Source organism: Rhynchophorus ferrugineus, unplaced genomic scaffold (genome assembly GCF_030347505.1).
Source record: "Rhynchophorus ferrugineus isolate W39M unplaced genomic scaffold, kcgeb_rfMv2 rfM4, whole genome shotgun sequence".
Classification (NCBI taxonomy): domain Eukaryota; kingdom Metazoa; phylum Arthropoda; class Insecta; order Coleoptera; family Curculionidae; genus Rhynchophorus; species Rhynchophorus ferrugineus.
Genome location: NW_027472583.1, coordinates 43872920 through 43894359, shown reverse-complemented (window position 1 = coordinate 43894359; position 21440 = coordinate 43872920). Strand labels below are relative to the sequence as shown.

At 32.3% G+C, this 21440-nt stretch overlaps 2 protein-coding genes across 2 annotated transcripts in view; one reads left to right on the top strand and one right to left on the bottom strand.

Moving 5' to 3' along the window:
* LOC143195345 (sodium channel protein 60E) overlaps positions 1-21440 on the top strand; it is a 301968-nt gene that overhangs the window by 79454 nt on the left and 201074 nt on the right.
* Positions 17459-20532, bottom strand: LOC143195729 (putative ATP-dependent RNA helicase DDX43). The gene is made up of 9 exons (XM_076403163.1): positions 20514-20532; positions 20292-20405; positions 19980-20230; positions 19084-19177; positions 18621-18993; positions 18450-18559; positions 17866-18388; positions 17648-17810; positions 17459-17581 (listed from the first exon to the last, which is right to left on the bottom strand). Exons 1-9 carry the CDS (start codon positions 20530-20532, stop codon positions 17459-17461), a joined length of 1770 nt encoding a protein of 589 aa, XP_076259278.1.

The following is a 21440-nucleotide window of genomic DNA, read 5'->3' as shown; positions in this document are numbered from 1 at the left end:
TTTGTCGATCGACTTATTGAGATATTTTTGTTGGATTCCTGATTCTAGCATGAAGAGTAATATATGCTTACTTTGTTATTAGGCTTTTGCCAAGAATGGTTTAATTATTTCATATATATATGTATATATATATATATATATATATATATATATATATCTATATATATATATATATATATATGTATATATTTAGTATATTAGTATAGTTATAGTGTTTACTTCAGTGTAGAGACCACTATTTAAATCACATGTTTTCTAACAGTATGAAGGGATTACTTATATTCCTCAAGGGTCTGCATATACCTAAGTTTTCTATGAATACTTTCTAGACTAACAATATGTAACAGTAAACTACCTCTGAAAGGATAGTATAAATTATGTTTATATTGAAAAGATTACTCATTTTTTTATACATTTCGTAAATTTTATCGCGAATAGAACTAACACCAAGATATGCAGAGGTTTTTTTTTTTTGGTGAACCAAAAATTATATTCTTTTTCTATTTTTTGTGAGAGATTTTAGTCACAGTGTCCACACTAATATTCAATGCAACTTCAACATAATTAAATATTACCAATTAAAACTCTTAATTTTTAATAGTATCAATACTTACCTCTCTAATGCATTTTACTGGCAAGAACGGGCCACCGTTACGTCGTTTTTGTTTGAATTTTTGTTTAGAGAGGCAATTTGTTTCTCACTGACCAGTGGCAGCAATAGAATTTGTCAAAATAAGCAAAACGTCAAAACAACTTTTGCCTGTTTATAACCTTTTATGTTTCATGTTGCTAATGTATTTGGGAATTATTCAGATATTTGATAACTAGTCTAATTTTATGGGTTGATTCGGTTACACGCATCCGCATCAGACATCATTGTGTCTCTTTTTAGCTGGTGTAAAATAAGTAGGGAAATATTCTCTGATATAAAGACGAATTTATAAATTGCAATAGGTAATATGTTATTAATCATGTTGGCGTGCGTTTACTGTTATTTTGGTTAGACTCTATATGTTTATTGTTATATGAAATTAGATACTGGGAATTCCAACTTATTAAACCTTTTATAATTCAGGACACAGGATTATTGAAATATCATTTGAATGTAATCTTGTCCTTGTAAATTGTCGTTTTGGGATGGTCTCTAAGTTCACTCATCAGTTGGTATGTCCAATCCAGATAGAATTTTAGTTTATAATCAGGAGATTCTGAAATAAATGAAAAAAACGAACAAATGCGTAATCTTTTTTAAATAATTTAAATTTATTTTTAAAACTATTTTATTTTTACAGAAATTAGTTGGCACTTAATTGTATCAACTACAGGAAACGATACTATTGATTCAATTATATTATAATATAAATAGAACCTTTGTAAACTAGAAATATCACACAGCTACTATGCCAAATGGCATCCACTCTTACCCAGCTTGGCTTCTGACGTGGCTGGAATGACTTTCCTCGTCTGATTTTATACTCTTGCCTATGGAAAATCGCAATTAAAAACAACCATAAACATAAATTACATACATGCCCTAACCATATTTTGGCGACTATCGCAGCAGTGGAGTCAATGGAATGACCAATACAGCTGAAGAAAAGGCGCTAAAAATTGAACCAAAAAATCCCTGAAATAGGTTCTGTACTCAATGAATAAATATCGTTAGCTAAATGATAGGTTTCAAGGAAAGGAAACGTGTCCAGTTTACAACACTCTCCTCTTTTTCAGATACGTCTAAGTCCGCTTACATTTAATTCTAAAAAAAAATCCATCCTAACAAAATTCTATAAGTGCATGCTCTCAAATTCAAGATTCACTGTTTTAGAATTTTCATCGAAAAATGTTTTTTATTGAAAATTAGTCTAGATGCAATACATAGCAGCAGCCTTCAACAGCGAAAATCATTGTCATTTATGAAGTTATATAGACAAAAATCATCAATTATTACACTGTCTAAAGGAAAAAATAATATCCGATATAGAGTACGTAAGAAATGACAACATTATTTCATTGCACACACTGTATATTCGGCAACTGATTTAATATGATTCGATATATTTTAATTAAAATAATTTAAAATTTAATCAATGTATATAAATTTCTTTCATCACATTTAGATTGAACGTAAAACATTTCATAACAAATACTTAAGTTTATTTGCTATTGTTAAATAATAACAATTTTCTGTGTCGTAGCTTAAGAACAAACGGAACGTTTGATAAAAATATTAAAACGAGCAAATCCTTACTGCAAATAGATAAAAGTACGAAATGCGAAAGCTGCAAGCGGCATTTAAAGTCTTCAAAGTCTATGTGACTAGACCTACAGCTTAACATTTTGCCGCAGTGAGACAAAGAGTTCGCTAGGGGAATTCAAGTTAAAACCCGTCGCTTTGTAGATCGTCTCTTTCTCTGTCATGGAAAAAGTTCAAATTATACGATAATTCTGAGTGGCTTAGGAACATTTTGAATAAGTACACGTAACTTTGAGAAGAAATATTAGATGCGTAAAAAAGTTTTTTTAATGAATCCTGTTGAAGTAAGCTTTTATTTTCTAGCATTAAATCCGTTGGAAACTTATAATTTTCCGTGATTAATTATGATTTTCAATGGAACCAATCAAACTCCTTTCAGCGAACCCTAAAATGGTTTCGTCAGAATCTAAAGGTTCAAAATTCGCACACCAAATTAGTTCTCCCAAAATATTTGCCATGCAATTTGGAAAAACTAGAGATGTAACTGGTTTATCAATATCACTTGCATTTATGGAATAAATCATTGATTCGAATGTAGTATTATTTATTTGAAATCCGAGCTCGTGTTCGCCATGAAAAAGTTGCCTCTTATAGTGTTTCCAATAAAACAGACAATGGACGTCATTCAGTTCATTGCATTCAATTATTCAGTTATTGCATTTTTCGACTCCTATGAGGTATAGTCCTGAGCACGGTATTGTGTGTAAAGGTATCACCTGGAGGCCTAATCTGCCGAATTGAAAATTTTATATCTTTTTTTATAATTTAATTATTACATTGTTACTAGTTTTTTCCGTCTAACTTACAATTTATCTTTATGATAACTTAAATCTAGGTATATAACTAGGAGGACCCATCGGCCCTATCTCAGTTTCTATTGACATGTATAAATGATGTTTATACATGTCAATTATGTATTTTATTATTATATGCACCCTACTACACAACACTACACCAAGATCAGATGGTTTGATTTTTTTGAGCCTGTGTCCTGTTCTGAAGGTATCCAAAAGCTACAATACTTCAATATTCTAATGAGAATGGAATCTTTCCTCATGTCCCCTTTCTATTCTCTTGATTGCTTGACTGACTGTGGGTATCTGAAAGTCTCGATGTAAGTAATCAGTACCATAGTATTTAGGTGCGCCCACAATACCTCTCAGGACTTTGTTCTGAAAAATTGTTTTTGTTTATGTTACTCTTTGCAGAACATCCCCATAACTGAACTCGCTATATCCATATACGTTTCAGTATTTGCTTATATAATAGCAATTTATTATGTACTGATAAATTATTATTTTCTTCCAATTAGCCAGTATATTTTTCTATATTTCAATTCCAGTTCTTTTCTTTTCTTCTTCATATGTTCGTTCCAGCGAAGTTTTGCATCAAGATTCATTCCGAGATATTTAGCGTTGTTACTATATGGACTGATATTATTATTTAATGTTATTGGTTACTTGTACGGTCTGATTGTAGGTGAACTGCACATGCACAGATTTACTTTCGTTAATTTTTATTTTCCAAGCTTGTGTCCAATTATTTATATTGTTACTTGCTTGTAATTTTCGCGAGGCTGCTTCGCTATTGCCTCCGACAGCTATAATAACAGTATCATCAGCAAATGTAATCATCAAAATATTTTCCATTTGCAGCATATCACAAGTGTAGAGTAGATAAAGCATTGGCCCCAGTACAATTCCTTGCAGTAATTGTATATCTAAGTAAGATATTTTACTTGCTTTATATTTTACCTGCTTTAGCTTCTTTTATTGTAGAGTAAGCTTCTTCTTGTTTGACTACAAACATTCTGGTTGTAATATTCGATATTAGGAGTTCGGTGTGTTATTTTGGTAACATTTTCTGCAGTAATGGTATATCTAAGTAAGATATTTTACTTTCATTACAGAGAATATTTACCATTTTCAGTTTAGTTCTTGTTTCCTTCCTTCCTGTATTTCCCTATTAAGTCATTTTGATGTCTCTGAAGTTCTCCAGAGATTTTTCTGTTGCTGCCTGTGTACCTTTCCCTTTACAAAATTGTGTTTAATCGCTACATTCTCCCTAATTCATTTGCCATATCTACAAAATAATATTCTAAAGAATTACACAAATATCTACGCACATAAATATTTCATACTCTAATATGATTTTCTACAGTTATACTATATTAATTATATACTAGTCTGTATCTACTATTGTTTCTGCTCTTATCAATCTGTGATGGTAATTATCAGCAATGGGCCCACAACAAAAAGTTTTCATTCAGTCTGTCGCTCTCAGAATCATTCAAGTCAATTACCAAACTGTAAACTTCTAATCAATCGAATACTTATTAACGATTCCACCATTTAACAATTTCTTTTTGAGTCTGTCTGAGGGAGCGTATCTAAACCGAAGGTGTTATTATACGAAGAGTTCTAGTGATAAAGATAAGGTCTCTTTCTATATCGTATCTCTTTTCAGGCATGTTTCTAAAATAAGTAAATTACATAAAACACAAATATTTAATTTATATTTAACCAGTGACAAAAAACTAACTAAGCTCCAGAAATAAAGCCATGGCTCTTTCCACCATGAACAATAATATATCGGCAATAAATTATTAACAAAATTAAGGAACAAAACCTATACTATTTTTAAATTTTACATTTTTTCATTAACTTTTGTTGTCTTTGCGCTCTTTATTAGCGTTTTGCCAAGGGTGGCCCAATTTGAAATATCCATATCTCGTTTAGAAATATGAATTGAAATAATAAATCTTAATGTTATTATATACTTTTAAATAAATGATATTTTTAATAAAACAATGTCTTCAGGTTCCATTAGACGTCTTCGTAGGATTATAAGTAATAAAAATGAAAATCAAGCGTAGAAATGCAGAACAGTTCAATTGAAAAGTCTCCGGCCTACCATAGTAAGACACATTTTTTTAGCAAAAATAATTTTTTTTATTTAACATAATTCCGTTCAAGGGTGACATACTGATTATAGTGACCCTCCAACTTTTTGATAACATTTTTGTCATACGATTTGTCCGTTGCTTCAAAATAGGCCTCAGTTTCGGCGATCACCTCATCATTCGACGAAAATTTTTTCCCAGTGAGCATTGTTTTGAAATCTGAGAGCAGAAAATAGTCGTTGGGGGCCAGATCTAGATAATACAGTGGATGAGAAAGCAATTTGAAGTCCAATTCATGGATATTTGTCAGCGTTTTCACTGACTTGTGACACACGGTGCATTATCTTGGTGAAGCAGCACTTTCTTTTCCTTCAAATGCGGCCGTTTTTCGGCGATTTCGTCCTTCAAATGATCCAATAATATTATGTAATAGTTGCTGTTGATAGACCTTCCTTTTTGAAGGTAGTCAATGAAAATTATTCCATACGCATCCCAAAATACAGACGCCATAACCTTGCCAGCTGACTGTTGCGTTTTCCCACGCTTTGGAGCGGGTTCATCGTGTCCACTCGGATACTGTCGATTGGACTTCGGAGTAATATAATGAAGCCATGTTTCATCCATTGTCACATATCAACGCAAAAAATCGGGTTTATTACGCTTTATCATCTTCAAACACTGCTCCGAATCATCAACTCGTCGTTGTTATTGAGCTCGTGCGGCACCCACTTTACACAGAGCTTTGTCATACCCAAATATTCGTGAATGAATCTTTGGAGTGTCCTTTACTTCATTAAATGTCAATTTACGGTCATTCAAAATCATTTTGTGGACTTTTTTATATTTACGTCGGTAACAACCTCTTTTGGCCGACTGCGTTCACCGTCTTCGGTGCTCATTTCACTACGTCTAAACTGATTTTCCTTGGGCAGTGTCCGGAAACTCAGCATCAAGCCAAGGTTTTTTTGCTTGAACGGTTTTTTTTTTCAAAAAGCAACACGTGAAATTCCTTTTTATCTATTTTTTACAATAATAAAAGTTGCTTCACTGAAAATGCTTTAGAAACTAATGTACCGACAGCTATCAAATTTATACACGCATCTTTTGAGGGTTAGGGCTAACTAAAAAATATATAGATTTAATTCTCTTAAATATATAGATTCTCTCTTAAATATATAGATTTAATTAATTAGATCTCTTCTTAAATATATAGATTTAATTAATTAATTGTGAACCTAAAAGCCAGAAAAAGAGTAGAGGTCGCATACATTATTTAACTGTAATTTAAAAAGTTTTTGAGAAACTGTGTTGTAATGTAATTGTTGTATCAAGAAATAATAGTGAGACATAACTGAAAATAGAAATATTATCTGAGAGTATTAATTTGGGTTTCTCAATAAACTTCGATCTGTCAAAAAAAAACACTTAGACTCTATTGTTAGATGTATCTCAGGCTTTTTATAAAGTAATGTCAGATAGGCTTCAGGTTAACCGAAAAAGTTTCTTCCTCACATGCTCTTTCATCTATTGAACCTTACATTATAGATACATAGTTTATTATAAAACAAGATGAAAAGCACTCTAGACTGACTCCAGTATATTCTATTCTCCAGTACTAGTTCCTCGTGACAGTGTACTGTATTAGGTATTGTATTGTATATTGCTGATCTACCGATGATCAAAATTTTCGATCCAATGATAACATCACAAGAGACTCCAAGCAACTATACATAAAATAAACTGTACATCAAAGTGTGACCATTTGGATCTACGAAATCAAATTATGGAATACTTCTAGCGAATCTAATATAGCCATCATACAACATTTCCAAAATAAAGTACAATTCTAATAAAGTTATCATCATCATCAATCTATAGCCAATGGTCGGGAAGGGTGTCTACTTCTCAACCAATGCATTGTTATTACCGCCGGACTTCGAACATTCTTCATTTAATTTCGGTACAGTTGTTTCACAGCTGTTCTGGCCTCGCACAATGTCAGTATCCTATTTATCTAATTGTGTCATCTTCGATGTGTCTTTCATCCCAAAGGTTAATTTCGTCATAGAAGTCTATCATAAATTTCCAATCGATAGGCCTATCCAAACCATTGCAATCCGCGTGTTTGAATTTGTCACTTGACTGTGATCTAAGTTGCATCTTAAACGAACTAATGTTTTTAACGTACAGAATAATATCCCTTTAGAGCCAATAGTGGATATAATTCAAAGTACTAGTGTTAAATATTTCAAAATAGTATCAGTGCTTTACACTCGACTTGAAAATCGACTGAATCAGAGTAATAACAGTGTACCATGAAAACTACGTTTGTTTGACGCATATTTTACAGAGGATATCACTTAGTGCAGTCATTAACATAGTCCGTTAAATAAAACAGCTCGTGTTATATGTATTGATGACATCAAAACGTCGCAAACTTGCCCTATCAGCTTTGAGCTTTAGTTTATTTTGGTTTTGACATATAAAAATATTTTAATTTAAATAGAATAATTAATCAACAGCAAATACAGTTATCAAATATAATTTACTTAAACATTATTGTTAGGGTTGTGCTTTATTATATTTACATACAATTGTGGCAACCGCCACGACCCTTTAGGCCACCAGGAATTCATCAACAACAACTACAAAGGTTGGCAACGCCGGTGGATTGGTACCATGCAGTTCCAGGCTATAAAAGACCGTCACGACGACGTCTCGCTCTCTTTTCCCTTCCCCTGTCCTTGCTTCCTCCGTCCCCTTGTAATAGTACCACTTCCACAGCGCTACCGTATTTCTTCTACCTAACCTAATGTCCTGTCAAATCTCCCGTCGACCACATGTATAATTTAATATTAAAATAAACAGTATTTCTTCAACCAGTGTTTTCAGTTCTCGTGCAAAAAATAGTAGTGAGTGTTCTGACAAATAATCGCAGCGGCAGCCACACATTTCGATCGACTGACCGACCCGACGAACATTCCTACACCATGTATGAGTTAGAATTTTAGGCGCGTTTTTATACGTAATGTAACCCTGGGAGCCTAATCCACCTAATTAACAATTATATAAACAAGTAAAATATTTTACCTTCACTAGAGAACATGTTTACCTTCTACATCTAGTCCTTGTTTCTTTCAGTAGTGCTTCCTTGCAAAGTCATTTTGATATTACTGTATTTCTCCTTAATTTGTATACATCTTTCTTGATAAAACTAGATTTAGTCGCTTTATTATCACTAATGAATTTACAATATCTGTAAAACAGTTAGTATTCTTTCTCTCCTCATATATTTTCATCAAAAGCTCATGTAAATTCTAAAAAATTACACACATATCTACGCACATAACTATTTCATATTCGATGATAAGATTTTATACAGTTATCGTATATACCCTCCTTTAGAGATTGTCGATCAATCTATTTCCAATCTATCTAACATTTGTCACTTTCTTCTTCAATGTGTCTGATTGAGTCCATCCAAAGGTGTTATTAACAATTCTTGTTTCAAGCACGAAACACAAAAATCTACAATGAGTTATTAATAAATGTTACGACTAATAAAACCTCATTAATTCTTAATCCAAACAATTACCTTTTTCCATCAACTTTTGTTATCTTAACACTATTTTTATTATCATCTTGAGATGAGTGACCGTATTGGTCTTATTCTGAAATATCTATATCTAATATAAATACACAAATTGAAATAATACGATTTTCGATCTTACTATATGCTTTTAAAAATTGTATCCTTTTAAAATGTTATGCCTGGAAGTTCCATTAAATCTCTACGTGGGTTATTTTTACACCATTTAAATCCTACATTACCCAACAGTGCCTGAAGGCATGCTCTACATCCCTAAAAGTATCGCATATCTCTAAGCTTTCTATGGGTACTTTTCAGAATAAGAGTTTCCACTGAAGTAATTGAAAATAATTGTAAAACATATTTCTTAGATCTTTATTCGTCACCAGCTTCGTATGAGAACGGTATCTTTTCGGCCAATCCAAGATTATATTTTTAATTTTTTGAGCTATTTCAGTGAATGTACTGCAACAGCAACACACTAAACAATATATTCAATAAAAACAGTAATATCTTAATATTTAAGAGTAAAAATGCTCTTAAACTCTCTAACAAACTTTACTGAGAAAAGGGAGCTTTCATAATATCGTTCCTGTTCGAAGAAACTGATTAGAGACGGAATCTATTTTGTCTGGTTTCAGCATTTTCAATCAAGCAAGAGTTCAGCAGGAGTAATACTAAGCAGCGATTTGAAATTTGCCGATTTATAACCTGCAGTTATTATAACTAATATTTTGAAGAATTTTTCAGATGTTTGATGATCGGACAACTTTTGTAGGCTGAATCGGTTAAATATTCGAACGTATCAGGGAGCATTGTGTTTCTTTATAACTAGAATAAAATGAGAAGGAAATTATCTCTAATTCTAAAAAAAATTTACAAATTGTGGCTGGTATTAAATATCTTGATGACGTGAGTTCACTGTTATTTTGAATAAACTCTATATGCTATGTGAATAGTAATTACCATAAAGAATACCTTTCACCCATTGGTTAAATAGTTGAGCCACTAATGGTAACATCATTTTCTATCGCGAGATTTACAAATATTTTTAAAATAAGATTCGACTGACTAACTTCATATTGGAAATTTTTAAGTTAATTATGTTTTTGTGCAGCGCCAATATATTTTTAATCAGGTAAATCGAAGTCATTCAAGCGAAACACTGTAAATGCCACATCAAATGCGACCGGGATTTATAACCTTAACAGCCCCATCGACCTTTTTCTGGAAGGAAAACAATGGAAAAGGACAAGGCAGAAATGCCAACCGCGTTTTAATAATCCATGGTTCGATACCCTTGATATGGGGTCAAAGATTGATAGATAGTTTGAAATCCATGTCCGGGGACCGTTTTTCTTTCGGAACAGTTTATTATTTATGTTTTATCGTGGGCGTATTGGAGTCGTAAGACAAAGGAGGTTGTAAAATTGACGATTTTTCCTTTAATATCAAATATTTTTACGGCGTCTCTTGTAATTCGTATGTTGTTGGAAATCGGTTAAGTTTTATATCTATATATATTCTTATTTTGTTGTTCTCTTTTCCTAAATAGGCATACAACTGTTAAACTGTTGAAACTTTTACAAAAATCTTCGAATTAGAATTCTGCTGGGGCATGCTCATCATGTTTGTGATTGTATAACATTTATGATTGTCTTAAGCAAGATTGTAAAATCCAGCAAGGAAAATTATTCCAGTCCGCCAGTAACCAGTTTCAAGTAAAACTGAGTAATGATTCTAGTCATTGCCTAGTAACCTACAATTTGCTTTTAGAACAATTGAATACACAGAATACACAAACCTAGGATGCGATCACCCCTGTATAAAGTTGTGACCAAATTTTGTTCGTCCTGTTATTAATTAAAAAGTTCAAAATTAAATTTTAAAAAAATATGACGTGAATATGAAAAGGCTGCAATCTAATTGAAATCGTAACATTGTCTATAGCACTTTTTCCATTTTTCATAATTTTTTAGTGCTATCAATTTAAATAAAATATATTAAAGGTTCTGTCTTTTGTTCCCTCATACTGAAAACAGAGCAGCACAGCTGAAAATCAGTGTCACTGCATGAGAATTGTGGAACGAATAATTAAAACGGTTAAATTGTAAGGTATACGTCATAATTGAGAAAACATACCAAGAGTATTACAGTAAAATCAAGGAGTTAAAGAGGCACCTTAAAGATCTATTAACAATATAATAAAACAAGCATGACAACCTCTTGCTATAAAATCAAACTCATCATGGTCTACAAATTGAATTATTTTATTTTTTATTAGTATATTTTTTTAACATCCTTGTTGAAAACTTTATCTCGGTTAAGGAGCCTTAAGCCAAAATATTAATTATAAGTATCTCAATCAATATACATTTGTTTCAAGTAAATGAACCCATTCAAAATAATTAAGTTTTTAATGATATCATTTTACAAACAATTTTTTAAAGTGCAACAAACACTTTTCATGTAGTGTCACATTTACCTTCAATGTAATCGCCTAATTTGGACATATTTTGGTTTTAAAATGTGAGTGATATATTCATGATTTCTTCTGTTGTATTCCTGTAAATAAAAATATATATGGACACAAATGCTCTATATAAATAATTTTATATGGACCGGCTAAAAGCAATACTAAGTCATACATAGTCCTTAATATAACTGATTTCGGTTGTTTCTTCCAAGGAAAACGACGTCTGATTTTTATTTCCGCAAATACACTAGATACACAATACTTTTGAGAACGAAGACACATTATAATCCAATATTAGTGATTATATTTAAGAGGCAAAAATGCTATCATACTTTATGTCAGACACAAAAAATGGTGTCATAAACAAGTTGAAACAAACAATCGCGTTATAGAAATGAGCCAATTAAATGCCTTTGTAGGCCATTTCAAAAGAACCAATCATAAAAGTTCTCAGATCCACAACACAGTTTAATAGCTCTAAATCTGTCAATGTTAATTTTGTGTTAGAGCGATATGATACAAACCTAATTATATTACTCGACATGCAACAATATGGTAGGTTTAAATAGCAATATGATGTTAGACAAAAAGCAGTGAAGTCAACTTGAACTGAAATTAAAGGTATCAAGACTGCCTAGAAAAAAAGGCTAGTAAAACAATGGTTTTCGAAATTAAACGAACTGAATATCGAACTAATTTAATATTAGAAGTAAAAATTCTAAAAATTTCGATTTTAAACATGAACATGGGTTCACAAAATCGAAAAACACAACTACTGAATAATGTGCAGGAAATAAGAAGACTGAAGCGAACCAAAGAGATTGTCTTTTTCCCCCACTTGTGAACCAAAGAGATTGTCTTTTTCCCCCACTTGTGAATATTGATATAAATACAACATCAATAAATTAATTTGTGAAATAAAGTAGTGGAGAGCGCATCGAATGTAAGATATACGAGGTTGGTCCGATAAGCTACGCCTACAAAAGAAAAACAGAAATTTCGGAGAAGTGACGATTTATTTCTCAACATAATCTCCTTTTAGCTCGATACACTTGACCCAGAGATGCTCCAACTTCCTTAACCCCTCTGAGAAATGTATCTTCCCGAGGTATGCAAATTTGGATTCCGTGGCGTTTGGATCAAATTTCTGCCCAGCCACTGAATTTTTCAAGGAAACATAAAAATGGGCCAAATCTGGGGAATACGCTGGATGATAGCAAATGTCGAATGCGGTTGATAGCAAATGTCGAATGCGGTTGATGGCAAATGGCGGTGAGAGGTCATGGTGGAAGATAATTTTTTGTCCGTTTTGCCTTTCTCTAAGTAGTCGATATAAATTCTACCTTGTGAATCCTAGAGAACGGTGGTCATCACCTTTCCGGCCGATATACATTGTAACGTGATATACGGTTTAAGGACAAAATTCGGTATTTGATACATGATCTAACAATATATTAAAATATATTTAGGACTATTTACTTAATATATAGGGTGTTCGGGTAATGACATAAAGCGGCCATATCTCAAAGAGTGGATTAATTCTAAATTATCCACAAAAAAATTAATATATCTCAATCGGCCATGAGAAAATCCTGGAAATGATTTAAAATTTGTCTAATGTTCACTAGAGAGCGCAGCAGCCGAAGAGTTTCATATATGTTTCCATATATGTAAAAAATACAAGTTTAAAAGTATTTTTTTAAGTGCGTAATAAGTAAGGTTTGATGGTCAAGATATGGATTAAATATTGATAATATAATATTGAATAAGATATTGTAGATTGAACCCGATTACTTTCTGATACTACGTGTGCAGTAAACTGTAGCTCCTTTACAATTCTGTTCACCAACTCATCTGAGCGTCTACTTTTTGGTTTGATTAAAGCTTTTTCAAAAAGCACCCGGGGTTTTCCCCTCCGATTTAAACTGGAATTAGTTTGGTCTTTATCCAGATATGGTGTTTCTTGTAAATTACTAAAAGTCGACTGCGATAATTACAATTACAAACCGTAGTGACACACGTGATCAATATCTATCTGTCGAAAGTTGTAAATTCGTCTTACAGACAGACAATATTATCCTTCTCATTTTATTCTGCTTAAAAAGAGATAGAATGCTATTAGAGAAGTTCGAACATGTAACCGAAAGAGCCTTCAAAAGTCGTCCGTTTGTCAAATGTCTGCAAAATTCTTCAAAATATTATAATTACGAGTTATAAACCGGCAAACGTTATTTTAATGCTTTATTTTAATAAATTGCAAATCGCCGCGGTTTTTATTAAAAATATTTTTTGCAGCTGCACTGAATATCAGTATGGGCACGGTAACTAAAATATCTCAAAAAATAAAAAACAATATAACCTTAAAGTCACCAAAAGGAAATGTGAAACAGGTGACGAATCAAGATCAGCTTGATGTTAGATCAGAGATCAAATATACGAAATGTATAAAAAAAAAGTAAGTAGTTTTTTCAATCGAAATATAATTTAATACAATTATTTCGGAGAAAACTGTTAGTCTGGAAAGTATCCATAAAAAGCCAAAACATATACAGCTATTTGAATGATGTAGAACATTCCTTCATACACTGTTAGGTAATATAGGATTTAAGTGGTATAAAGATAACCCACGAAGGGGTTTAATGGAACTTCCGGAGATTGCTTTCAAAAGAATACAATTTTTAAAAACATATAATAAAATCAAGGAAGAATTATTATATCAACTTAAATATTTAAATTAGATAAATATTTCAGAATGGTACATTGGGTCGCTCATGGCAAGATGATAATAAATATAGTGTAAAGACAACAAAAGTTGATCGGAAAAGGTAAACGTTGGAATAACTAGTTCTGCAATTAAGGAATTAAGGAAGGCTTTGATGAAACCATGTTAAAGAATAAACTATTTAAAATTGTTACTCGATAAATATATATGAAAAATTCACATTACCCCCCACCCCATCACCGCATATTTAATCCAATTGAATTTATATGGAGTATTGCTAAGAATTATTGCAATAGACATTCAGGTCGAGAAAGATATCCAAACCAGAACTGTCTGCATTTATGGAAAGAATCATTGTCGAAAACATCATCGTCGGTTTGTGTGAGCTCGATCAAACACATTGAAGAAGAAATAGAATATTAATAGAATAGTAGAATTTTGAGCAAGTTTTTGATAGATTGGTTATAAACAGCTTAGCTATTAATTTGATTAGTCTTTCTGAAAGTGACAGTGCTTGAATAAAACTTAATGAATGTTGGTTTATGATTCATTGTTGACAATTAGCAAGACAGGGTGAAATACATTACTCAGATATGCAATTGTTAATTCGGTGGATTAGACCTTAGGGGATACCACTACATAACCACTACATACCACGCGCCTAGAACTCTACCTATGAAAGAAAGTTCAATGTAAATATATAATGAAACAACTCTGACCTATACATTATTATGGCTGTATAATTAATTTAAGTTTTAAGTTCTTCGATTATATATGCATTAGATGTACTATAATGTTAAAATAAATTATAATACGTAACATTTTTGTTTCATAATTTTATTTAGATTAGAATTTTGTTATATGTCAAAGTTAAAATGTACTAAACCTCAGATTTGCTGAGGCAACATTGTGATGTCTTGACAGGCTACGTGTATCACTACTATTTTGAATAGACTATAATTTTTCATATTTAGTGGTCTTAACTCAAATATCTTACTGAAATTCACTATTTTTCAAACATTCTGATAGTTCTTCAATTTTAAGAAATGACAAAATTTTTTCATAAACCGACTCTTTCATACATTTACGAACAGCCTCGATACAAATTACAGCGCCATCAACTAGTTCTTCTTATTATTCAACATTATTAGTTGGAGCCAAACCTCAATTGAATTTTTTCTTGTAAAATTCGCAAATTCATTTCATGAAGATGGACATTGGAATGGCAGTGCCCGTAATTTCAAATCAACGTTAAGATTCTGAGCAAAGTATATGACCAAATTGGTTATTTATACTCAATATCCGATGCCATTCTAAAATGTTTGCAAATATATTTTATGTGTGATGAAAAGCAACAATTAACACACGTTCTCTATACAATCATATTGAGCAGATGTTAGAGGGAGAATTTGAGCTAATTTTGAGGACATTTTTGCAAAATCATAACCAGTTAGTCCAGTTGTTTCAACATGGTTTTCAGTTCGTTATAAAACGATAACTACGTTATCATCATTAAACAACAGATGACGTATAATATGGAATGCTCTTACGGTGACGCAATGTCCAAATGTTAATGAAGTTGCAGTCGTTATGGTCGACGATTCAATTACACATCGAGAAAACAGGTTAATTAAAAAGTTCCAGGCCTGACACATAGATGGCGTTACTAGATTTAAATACATATGTTTTTAGTTAGCCCTATACCTCAAAAGATGCGTGTATAAATTTGACAGCTGTCGGATCATTAGTGTCTGAATTATAGCATTTGGGTGAAGCAACTTTAGTTATTGAGAAAAAAACTGGATAAAAAGGAATTTCGCGTGTTGATAAAATATTGTTTTTTGAAGGGAAATACAGTTGAAGCAAAAATTTTTTTTGATGCCGAGTTTCCGGATACTGCCCCAGGAAAATCAACCATCAAGGATTGGTATGCTAAGTTTAGACGTGGTGAAATGACCTCCGAAGACGTTGAACGCCCAAAAGAGGCTATTTTCGACGAAAACATTTTAAAAAACCACAAAATGATTTTGAATAACCGTAAATTCAAATTGAATGAAATAGCAGACACTCTAGAGATATAAACTGAACGTGTACATCATATCATTCACGAATATTTGGGTATGAGAAAGCTCTGGGCAAAGTGGGTGCCGCGCGAGCTCACTTTTGATCAAAAACAACAACGAGTTGATGATTCGGAGCAGTGTTGATCAAGCGTAATAAACCCCCGAGTTTTTGCGTCGATATGTAACAATGGATGAAACATGGCTCCATCATTTCACTCCGAAGTCCAATCGACAGTCATCCGAGTGGACTGCACACTATGAACCTGCTCCAAGGCATGGGAAAACGCAGCAGTCGACTGGCAAGTTTACGGCGTTTGTATTTTGAGATGCGCATGGAATAATATTCATTGACAACCTTGATAAAGGAAGGACCATCAATAGCGACTATTACATAGCGTTATTGAATCGTTTGAAGGACGAACTCAACCAAAAAACGGCCGCATTTGAAGAAAAAAATAGAGCTGCTTCACCAACACAATGCACCGTGTCACAAGTTGGAGGGTCGCTATAATTAGTGTATCACCCTTGAAGGGAATTATGTTGAATAAGAAAAAAATAATTTTGCCAAAAAATTGTGTTTTACTATGGTAGACTGGGCACTTTTCAATTAACCTGTTATACATATACAACGCCGAAAAAACATGGAGCAGATGATCCTAAACAGTCATCGTTCTTACGATGTTTTGTAAAATTCTTTGATATTTTGGAAATAAAAAGATAGAAAACACTTAATTGTTAACTAAAGAAATCCAGTGACCAGTACAACATGTTATGCACTTAATTTATTCGTAATTTGTTCAAATTTAATGTTCGGACGCAGAAATAAACAATAATGTTATATATGCACGAAGGCGAGCAACTGCGATATGTTAAGTTAAATCAAGCAAGCTTTATTCCAAGGACTACATACATCGCCTAATTATGCTACCAGTCAAGTAGATGGAACAACTGATACCGGCAACACCGGTTACGTATATATACTTCCATCATCATAGAGAGGTGACTTGACGTGCATACGGTCCACTTCTTCCAGTTCATTCCATCACATTTGGTGTAATACAAATTGAGATGAAATTGAAATTTTGTTATTACTAGATCAAGCATTACTGCATTGCGACAATATCACTGCACGTGTGTCCAAATAAAAATTAAAATGACTCGGTATTGATAATGATATTTTAACAGGACAACGTCTGTAGCGTCTGCTAATTTTATTATAAAAGTATATATATAGATATATATATATATATATATATATATATATATATATATATATATATATATATATATAAAGTATCAGGAAAAATTGATAGGATTGAACAAGAGAACTTATATATACATATAAATTAACGATATTTATTCTATAGGTGATTACATTATATAATTTTGAAAATATGCATTAACAAGTTTATATCATTATTAGGTAATCATCAGCCATATTCTTAGTATTCATTACCACCCGCATAAATCTGCCAAAGTCAACTGTTTCCTTTTCGGCAATTCTTCGTCCTCATTTTTCTTCTTATTTCGTTTGTCATATCGTTCCGCTAGTTCGCATAAACCCTTCGGAACCTCCTGTTGTTAAGAATAGAAAAAATATTTAATATAAATACTAGTTGACCATTGTCGATAATACATTACCTGATTTGCCTCTTCCAGAATTTCTATAAGTTCAGACGCATGCGCCCAATCCTCTTTGGTGAAGAAACTGATCGATTCGCCTGTCTTACCAGCTCTTCCCGTTCGCCCAATTCTATGGACATATTCTGCCATATTATTAGGGAAATCGTAATTGATCACATGCCTAGTAATAGAGAAACAATTAATTATGTTTAAGGGAAACATTATTTTGTACTCACGTGACATCTCCGATATCTAAGACCCTGGAAACTACATCTGTTGCAATTAATATGCTTGCGGTTCCATCCATAATGTCATTTATAGCTTGTTCACGCTCTTTTTGTTCTTTGCCTCTGTGTATTGAAACACTGGGTAGTCGCCTCATAATACACTCGACAGAAATGTAATCCGTTTTTCCTTTGGAGCCGCAGATCACCATCACTTTATCGTTAGGAGCCATGTCATGTAATAAATCGAAGAATATCTCCTCTTTTTCGCTTTCGTTGGACACTATACAAGTCTGCTTCACTGAATGTGTTGCTGTCAGATCTAAAGAACCAACGCAAACTTGTACTGGATCTTTTGTATAGCTATCGGCCAGGCGCCTTAAGGCCGCAGTCCATGTAGCACTAGTTATCACGGTTTGTCTCGTAGGCCTGATACCATAAAGCACTCGTTTTATTTGTGGTTCGAATCCCATATCTAACATCCGATCCACCTCGTCTAATACCAAGTAACTGATGTTTTTCATATCTAAATCACCTAAATTTATAATACACATTGTCAGATTGGAATCAATATTTAAGTAGATCAAAGTTCTCACCTAATTTCATCAAATCGTTCATTCTTCCGGGTGTTGCGATTATGATATCTACACCTTCCTGTAGAGCGGCAACTTGTTTCTTACGGTCGACGCCGCCGTACACGCAGCACCTGTAAGAAGATAATCGCATTTAAACGTCTGCACGAGACTTTATCTCACAAAAAGACTTACGAAGTTATTCCGCGATATTCGTACTTTTTCACTTCTTTATTTATTTCAATAACCAGTTCTCGGGTGGGAGCCACAATGAGGACGGCCGGTCCCCGTCTTTCTTCTTTCGGCGTCGTTTGTCCATCAATGTGAATGAACGCTGGTAATACAAACGCTAGTCTTTTCCCGGACCCGGTTTGAGCAATACCAATCATGTCCTCTCCCGATAATAGAATCGGCCAAGCCTGGCACTGTATTGGGGTTGGTTTTTCTAATTTAGCCTTTTTGAGCGCTATCAAAATATCTGGATAGTTATAAAATGCCTGCTCAAATGTTAACACGGGCTTAGCTATGGGCTTAACTATATAATCTATAGTCATAATTCTATCCACAACTGAAAATGAATAACTTGTATTTTTTAGTGAATTTTAGTAAACGCATATTCACTTACCTATATTATTTTTATTTCTTATTTGGGCAGCACTTTTTTTTGTTAAAGCGCTTACGTCAGGGTGCTCCTCATAAAATGTTTTCTTAATTTCCGGAGGTCGGGCCCAATATTCTTCTTTACTTTTCAGCTGATAAAAAAAATTAATACAGATATACGAACTGACTGTATCAACTGACAAACCAACATATTAATTTAGAAATACGAATAATATCGCAGATTTAATCCATTTCTTCATAATATGGCCATTAGACCAATTCTCTAAATTATATAAACGTAGTGCAAAGGTAATATATTCATTTTACCATCAGTCTTAACTAAATGTAAACTAAATTGGTCTATAAGCAAACGGATTCGTAAAATAAATATTTTCTTACGTTCTAAATTTAATAATTGTCCTATGGAAGCCTGAGTTCATATTACCGATAAAACAAATTTCAGAATAATACAGAGTTTTTCTAGATGTTGGGCAGTTTTTTGACAAGATACAGAATTATTAAAATTTTATATTTCAGATAGAACACTCAGGGTTAAACACGAGAACGCCTATACGGTTGAACATAGTAAGCGACGAAGCTATATTGAAATTCTGAAGGCAAATAAACCAAATTAACAATTGGACTTAACAATGCAGAATCAGTTTGAATGAGCCTACATCTGTCTATGTCAATTTTAGAGTTCATAGAGGAAACATATCCCCATCAGAATAAATAATATCCAAGTTTCATTTGCTAATGCAGCTAAAAAATATGAAGAAGATCAAGAAGGATATTCCAAAAGATTCAATTTATCAGCTTTTTCAAACTAATTCAATTCGCAAATTATAAGTATTGTTCAATAATTTTTAGTAAGATCAATATTTAATCATATAAAATATTTTCTAATATTAATTCATTTAAATGCCCTTTATAACAAATGTGTGAGAAACTTACGCATTCATCTAAGTCGAAGTAATCTTTCTTTGGAGGACTTTTTTGGGGGGTCTCAATAATAACTGGTGCTGGCTTTGGTATAAGAGGTGCTGCTTGATATTGAATTTTTTCAAGTATTTTGTGTGCCTTATTGGTTGCTTCGATGGAACCCATAACTTTTATTAGGGTTTTGTTTCCATCACATTGATTGGTGACCTGGACACGTGCTTCTGTTTCTCGCTCTAATTGTTTAATATTGGCACCCCCTTTCCCTGTAAATAATAAAATACATAGTTGTTTTGTTTTAAGAATATTTAAGTCTCTAATACTAACCTATAATTTTTCCTATAAATCTATTTTCTATCCATAGTAATTTTGTAAATTTGTCGGAAAAATTCTTGCGGCTGCTGTTATAACCGGTGTTGTTGCCATTGCCCCTCTTATTTTCTGAAATATGAGTTGACGATTAAATATAATGGGTTCAAAAAAATATGTTGCTCTTTAAATTTCCGTAGCAGATATTTTAAATAGAATAGATATAAACAAGTATCTTACCGTTTCTGTTGTAACTCATTTTACACCAATTTAAATATGATTGAAAGGATGTCACAAATAATTGATCTTAACCTGTGTTAAGGAAAGTTCGTAGACGAATTATGCGTTGTACCATCTAACCACCTCTTTTATAAGAATATTTTGTGGGAGGGGTTAATCCTATCCTATCATATTTCTAGACATTCTTAATTCCTTGAAGGGTAATTTAATTTTTCTTTGAACCTTTTGTACCTTTTATTGCTTTTATTTTATTTTGTCTTTGTAACTTTTTATTGCCAATTTATTACTTTAATTTTGGGTCTTATTTCATATCTAGTATTTAAAATTTAATAAAAATTGCTATCATTTCTATGAATAATTTTATTGTACCAATAAGATTCCATTTAAATTTTTATTTGATTACATTTTAAACTTTATGTAAACAATGTTATTTCAAAATGTTTGATGCTGCCAATTAAAGCTGCATATTATATGATATAATTTTATATAATTAAGCAGTAAATATTTTTCCAAATACCAATGTGGACTTGGAAAATCTAGAAAATGTATAATGGATGTAGAATCAAAAATTCAAATGTGAAGAATTCAACGTGGAGAATTTATATGTTCTCTATTTATAATATATGTATTTATTTCTTACTAATATAAGGCAAAATATTGAATATCTCTTATGTTTATCTTTCATCTACATGTTTTATATAAAATCATTTGATTTTAAGGTCATCATGTAGTTCTTCATTCGTGTTGTAGCGATAAGTGTTGGTAATTAATCTAATATTTTCTTTAGCATCATTGGATAATAGGTTAGCAAGTCAGTTGTTTTATTGCAATCCGCCATATTTCAAATCCGTGAATCCAAATAGGCTGTATAGTACTGATTACCATTCTTATTGATTGTAGGTCAATATTTCAATCAATATTTCAATT